This window comes from Mizuhopecten yessoensis, unplaced genomic scaffold, assembly GCF_002113885.1.
Source record: "Mizuhopecten yessoensis strain PY_sf001 unplaced genomic scaffold, ASM211388v2 scaffold1461, whole genome shotgun sequence".
Taxonomy (NCBI): domain Eukaryota; kingdom Metazoa; phylum Mollusca; class Bivalvia; order Pectinida; family Pectinidae; genus Mizuhopecten; species Mizuhopecten yessoensis.
Window position 1 is genome coordinate 121581 of NW_018404058.1, and position 7492 is coordinate 129072.

The 7492-nt window shown below is 34.9% G+C and overlaps 1 protein-coding gene across 1 annotated transcript in view; it reads left to right on the forward strand.

Moving 5' to 3' along the window:
* The first annotated feature begins 34 nt into the window (after positions 1-34).
* The window catches only part of LOC110462510 (peptidase inhibitor 16-like), a 19419-nt gene continuing 11961 nt past the window's right edge, over positions 35-7492 (forward strand). Inside the window, exons 1-2 of the mRNA XM_021516487.1 lie at positions 35-40; positions 122-204. Coding sequence (XP_021372162.1) covers positions 193-204 — 12 coding nt within the window. The 5' untranslated portion in view covers positions 35-40; positions 122-192. The remainder of the gene's footprint in view (positions 41-121; positions 205-7492) is intronic.

Sequence of the window (7492 nt, forward strand, 5' to 3'; positions counted from 1 at the left end):
GAGTCACGTGATTCAGGTATATACCCGGGCCCGTTGAAAGGTGAGTTACAGTCAGTTTGATACAGTGCTGTGATCATGTCGACTTCTGTACTATTACTTTTTATGTCCACCGTAATTTTAGCATCAGCAGCCCAGAAAACCGAATTTGTGGAAGCACACAATTATTTCCGAGCAAAGGAGAGGGCTAAAGACATGCAAGCGATGGTAAATATATTCTTTTCAGATATTTGTATTGATGATAGAACACACAATTGTATAGAATGATATAGCGCGCACAGGCTTTATACGTAGAGACCGGCATTGGGATGGATCAGACAATTTATGAATTCTCCATTCATATGATTCAAACATTATGTTTTGGTTAAACACACAATAATGTTAATATTTAACTTTATTAACCCAGCAAGAATTAGTATCCAAAGGACCTGTTACAGGAACAAAAGAATTTTGCCCACAAAGCAATTTAACCATTACTGGGTTATATTTGTAGCTCCCTAAGTCACGACCCATGAGATATTTTTTAAAAATTAAAAAGGTCCCCAGGGCCTGTGCTATGAACTATTTAGTGCCGCCTTCCAAAGGTGTACGACAGGGTTCACTTTTTTGTCCAAAAAACTATCAAAACAATGTTTTACGCTACCAAATAATATTATATTATTTAGAATAGGATCTGCTGCAAATTATGAACTCAAATATGCAACAAAACATTGCATAATAAAAAAGTAATAAAATCTTAAACTCTAAAAATGTTGGTATTTTTATACACTTTTTTGCTACATCAATTGTTTTACGGAAGTAAAACACCAATTTCCGGTTCTTGTACACCAAAAAACTTTTAATATTATTTGGTGCATTATGTTGAGATACGATAGTAAAAATTTCAGAAAATTTGAGAACCGGTAAATTTGTCATATAAATGTCAAATTGTAGCAACGTCTGTTTCCAAATAAAATCCAACAACCTTATGACCTATAGTCATGTTTGATAATTTAACAATACGTCGCACCAATTTATTATCGCAACTGATCAAATTTTCATCAATAAGGTCTGCTGCTCATGATGAGCCCAACTATAAAGCTAGATGTTGCAAAATAAAAAAGTTATGCAGTCTCACACACATAAAAGTTTAGTATGTTATGTACATTTTTAGTTGTTTCGCATCTTTACGGAAATGATAGACATATTTCCGGTTTTTGTACACCAACATACTTTGGATATTATTTGGCACATTATGCTGACTGACGATAGTAGAAATTTCGAAAAAATCGGTAGTCGGTAAATGTGTCATCTTAAGGATAATATGTTGTATGACCAATGTCAAAATAAATCTTCAATAACTACAGATCAATGCAATTATTTCATAATTAACCTAAAATCATTCCAATATACTATCAAGGTGGATGATATGGTTTATAGTAGAGTATGACTGTTTAGCTAAACTAGGTGGTTTAAGGGGACATACAACATATTATCCTTAAGATGACACATTTACCGACTACCGATTTTTTCGAAATTTCTACTATCGTCAGTCAGCATAATGTGCCAAATAATATCCAAAGTATGTTGGTGTACAAAAACCGGAAATATGTCTATCATTTCCGTAAAGATGCGAAACAACTAAAAATGTACATAACATACTAAACTTTTATGTGTGTGAGACTGCATAACTTTTTTATTTTGCAACATCTAGCTTTATAGTTGGGCTCATCATGAGCAGCAGACCTTATTGATGAAAATTTGATCAGTTGCGATAATAAATTGGTGCGACGTATTGTTAAATTATCAAACATGACTATAGGTCATAAGGTTGTTGGATTTTATTTGGAAACAGACGTTGCTACAATTTGACATTTATATGACAAATTTACCGGTTCTCAAATTTTCTGAAATTTTTACTATCGTATCTCAACATAATGCACCAAATAATATTAAAAGTTTTTTGGTGTACAAGAACCGGAAATTGGTGTTTTACTTCCGTAAAACAATTGATGTAGCAAAAAAGTGTATAAAAATACCAACATTTTTAGAGTTTAAGATTTTATAACTTTTTTATTATGCAATGTTTTGTTGCATATTTGAGTTCATAATTTGCAGCAGATCCTATTCTAAATAATATAATATTATTTGGTAGCGTAAAACATTGTTTTGATAGTTTTTTGGACAAAAAAGTGAACCCTGTCGTACACCTTTGGAAGGCGGCACTAAATAGTTCATAGCACAGGCCCTGGGGACCTTTTTAATTTTTAAAAAATATCTCATGGGTCGTGACTTAGGGAGCTACAAATATAACCCAGTAATGGTTAAATTGCTTTGTGGGCAAAATTCTTTTGTTCCTGTAACAGGTCCTTTTAGAGATTGAAACTTGTGCATAGACTTGGGCTTAAGAATTCATCGTCAACTTTTTCTTTATAAAAGCTTTAATTAAGACTTAAAGACAAGTGACATGCCATTACTTAGTACGTACAAAACATTAGAAATCTGATTTTCGAAAATAAATAAATAGATAAACAAAATTAATGTAGTATTAGGTGACATGCGTCATTGGGACCTCTTTAATAAAATCTTTAGAACAGAGAAGTATTTTAATACTAGGTGTATATAACACACACCGTTACTTAATACTAGGTGAATATAACACACACCGTTAATTAATACTAGGTGTATACAACACACTCCGTTACTTAATACTAGGGGTATATAACACACACCGGTACTTAATACTAGGTGTTTATAACACACACCGTTACTTAACACTAGGTGTATATAACACACAACGTTACTTAATACTAGGAGTATATAACACACACCGCTACTTAATACTAGGTGTATTTAACACACACCGTTACTCAATACTAGGTGTATATAACAGACACCGTTACTTAATACAGGTGTATATAACACACAACGTTACTTAATACTAGGGGTATATAAAACACACCGTTCCTTAATACTAGGTGTATATAACAAACACCGTTACTTAATACAGGTGTATATAACACACAACGTTACTTAATACTAGGAGTATATAACACACACCGTTACTCAATACTAGGTGTATATACCACACACCGTTACTTAACACTAGGTGTATATAACAGACACCGTTACTTAATACTATGTGTATATAACACACACCATTACTTAATACTAGGTGAATATAAAACACACCGTTCCTTAATACTAGGTGTATTTAACACACACCGTTACTAAATACTAGGTGTATATACCACACACCGTTACTTAACACTAGGTGTATATAACAGACACCGTTACTTAATACTACGTGTATATAACACACACTGTTACTTAATACTAGGTGAATATAACAAACACCGTTACTTAATACTAGGGGTATATAACACAAACCGTTACTTAATACTACGTGTATATAACACACACTGTTACTTAATACTAGGTGTTTATAACACACACCGTTACCTAATACTAGGTGTATACAACACACTCCGTTACTTAATACTAGGGGAATATAACACACACCGTTCCTTAATACTAGGTGTATATAACAGACACCGTTACTTAATACAGGTGTATATAACACACACAGTTACTTAATACTAGGTTTATATAACACACACCGTTACTTTATACTAGGTGTATACAACACACTCCGTTACTTAATACTAGGGGAATATAACACACACCGTTACTCAATACTAGGTGTATATAACCCACACCGCTACTTAATACTAGGTGTTTATAACACACACCGTTAATTAATACTAGGTGTATATACCACACACCGTTACTTAACACTAGGTGTATATAACACACAACGTTACTTAATACTAGGCGTATATAACACACACCGTTACTTAATACTAGGTGTATAAAACACGCACGGTTACTGATTAGGTTGTATGCCTTAGGTCTTAACCCTCTGAAAGTAATACTTGTGCAACATAGTAGTACCCACTATTTACCTCCAGTTTATAAAAAACTTCAAACGCTACCTGTCTGTGATAACACGCGCTACCTGTCTGTGATTACACACGCTACCTGTCTGTGATTAGACACNCCTGTGATATTTGTTAAATTATCCTGTTATATTTGTTAAATTATCCCGTGATATTAGCTTGCTATTTCTTAACTATAGCTTTGAATTTACCTGCATGTTGTTTCCTTAGTTTGTCGCAAAAATAACACTACAATGCTAATGTCTATTGTTTTAAATATGTGACGTTAAATACAAATTCTTATATATTGTATTTTGTATCTTGCATGACTGAAATGTAGTTTGACATGTGGATAGCATTTTAACTGGGAAGGAAATACAACGCCCATACTAGGATTCAAACCCGGGACCTCTGTACTCTAGACGGACGCTCTCACCTGGTCACCGGCGCACGAACCAGTCCAGTTCCGTTGGACTATTATTTCTATTAGTTATCACTATTCGCAATTCGCTGTATTAAAACTATAGGCTCTATAGTAAGGATGATTATGTTTTAACGCGTGTAATCTCGTTAAATTAAGTGTCCAACCTATCTTCTCGAGTGGCAAGTGATAAGACAGGCATGTGTTGTGTTCATCATTATAATCCATTCCGATGCATGCAGCTTCTTTTATGAATTTAAATATTTATGAGTAGGAATTCGACACTAACGGTGATTTTATTGTATCTGGGCGTGTAGAACGATTACACCCCAACAGCTTCTGTCGTTACTCCCGCAGTCACAGGTGTGGACGGACAATCTACCAATGAATGTCTGTATAGTAGGACCATTTATCAAAACCTCATAATTTCAATAATTCAAATAAAACTGCGAGAAATATATGGCAGTCCTCAAATAAAACGATTGTTGAGACTGAATTATCTACGTTGCTAGGCGGATGATATGTGTTCACACCACCTGTCAGGGATTTATGTATTGCTACTTGGAAAGAAGAATCGTGTGAGATGTTAACAAAGACAGTAGGGTTGGGCTTCCAATTTCGAAAATGAGAACCTGGCCAGGCCATGCGTGGAGTATATCGAGCTATATTCACCCTCCTTGTTTCATTCATTGAGTAGAACTCTGTACTTCGCCTTACTTCTAACAGATACATATTCACCCTCCTTATTTTGAAGTTGCTGCCTATATTAACTCTATATTTCGCCCTCCATGCTCTTTATACCTGGAGTAGAAATAGAAATTTATATTTCATTCTCCTTGTTTTCACCTTCAACAAGTCTATACTTCACCTTCGTTCACTTGTATATCTGGAGTAGATCTCTAGTCTATACTTCACCTTCGTTCACTTCTATATCTGGAGTAGAGCTCTAGTCTATACTTCGCCGTCGTTCACTTGTATATCTGGAGTAGATCTCTATCCTATACTTCGCCTTCGTTCACTTCTATATCTGGAGTAGATCTCTAGTCTATACTTCGCCGTCGTTCACTTGTATATATGGAGTAGATCTCTAGTCTATACTTCGCCTTCGTTCACTCTATATTTCGCCCTCCATGCTCTTTATACCTGGAGTAGAAATAGAAATTTATATTTCATTCTCCTTGTTTTCCCCTTCAACAAGTCTATACTTCCCCTTCGTTCACTTGTATATCTGGAGTAGATCTCTATCCTATACTTCGCCTTCGTTCACTTCTATATCTGGAGTAGATCTCTAGTCTATACTTCGCCGTCGTTCACTTGTATATCTGGAGTAGATCTCTTGTCTATACTTCACCTTCGTTCACTTGTATATCTGGAGTAGAACTCTAGTCTATACTTCGCCTTCGTTCACTCTATATTTCGCCCTCCATGCTCTTTATACCTGGAGTAGAAATAGAAATTTATATTTCATTCTCCTTGTTTTCACCTTCAACAAGTCTATACTTCCCCTTCGTTCACTTGTATATCTGGAGTAGACCTCTAGTCTATACTTCACCTTCGTTCACTTCTATATCTGGAGTAGATCTCTAATCTATACTTCGCCTTCGTTCACTTGTATATCTGGAGTAGATCTCTATCCTATACTTCGCCTTCGTTCACTTCTATATCTGGAGTAGATCTCTAATCTATACTTCGCCTTCGTTCACTTCTATATCTGGAGTAGAGCTCTAGTCTATACTTCACCTTCGTTCACTTGTATATCTGGAGTAGATCTCTATCCTATACTTCGCCTTCGTTCACTTCTATATCTGGAGTAGATCTCTAATCTATACTTCTCCGTCGTTCACTTGTATATCTGGAGTAGATCTTTAGTCTATACTTCGCCTTCGTTCACTTCTATATCTGGAGTAGATCTCTAGTCTATACTTCACCTTCGTTCATTTGTATATCTGGAGTAGATCTCTAGTCTATCCTTCGCCTTCGTTCACTTGTATATCTGGAGTAGACCTCTAGTCTATACTTCACCTTCGTTCACTTCTATATCTGGAGTAGATCTCTAATCTATACTTCGCCTTCGTTCACTTCTATATCTAGTGTAGAGCTCTAGTCTATACTTCACCTTCGTTCACTTCTATATCTGGAGTAGACCTCTAGTCTATACTTCACCTTCGTTCACTTCTATATCTGGAGTAGAGCTCTAGTCTATACTTCGCCGTCGTTCACTTGTATATCTGTTAAATTATCCTGTGATATTTGTTAGATCATCCTGTGATATTTGTTAAATTATCCTGTGATATTTGTTAATTATCCTGTGATATTTGTTAAATAATCCTGTGATATTTGTTTAATTATCCTGTGATATTTGTTAAATAATCCTGTGATATTTGTTTAATTATCCTGTGATATTTGTTTAATTATCCTGTGATTTTTGTTAAATTATCCTGTGATATTTGTTTAATTATCCTGTGATATTTGTTAAATAATCCTGTGATATTTGTTTAATTATCCTGTGATATTTGTTAAATAATCCTGTGATATTTGTTTAATTATCCTGTTATATTTGTTAAATTATCCTGTGACTGTCTGTGATTACACACGCTACCTGTCTGTGATTAGACACATTACCTGTCTGTGATTACACACGCTACCTGTCGGTGATTACACACGCTGCCTGTCTGTGATTACACACGCTACCTGTCTGTGAATAGACACACTACCTGTCTGTGATTACACACGCTTCCTGTCTGTGATTACACACGCTACCTGTGTGTGATTACACACGTTACCTGGCTGTGATTACACACGCTACCTGTCTGTGAATAGACACACTACCTGTCTGTGATTACACACGCTTCCTGTCTGTGATTACACACGCTACCTGTGTGTGATTACACACGCTACCTGTCTGTGATTACTTATGCGCTGCTTTGCTTTTGTACCTTTATTGTTTTTACTTGTTAAATTATCCTGTGATATTTGTTAATTATCCTGTGATATTTGTTAAATAATCCTGTGATATTTGTTTAATTATCCTTTGATATTTGTTAAATTATCCTGTGATATTTGTTTAATTATCCTGTGATATTTGTTTAATTATCCTGTGATTTTTGTTAAATTATCCTGTGATATTTGTTTAATTATCCTGTGATATTTGTTAAAT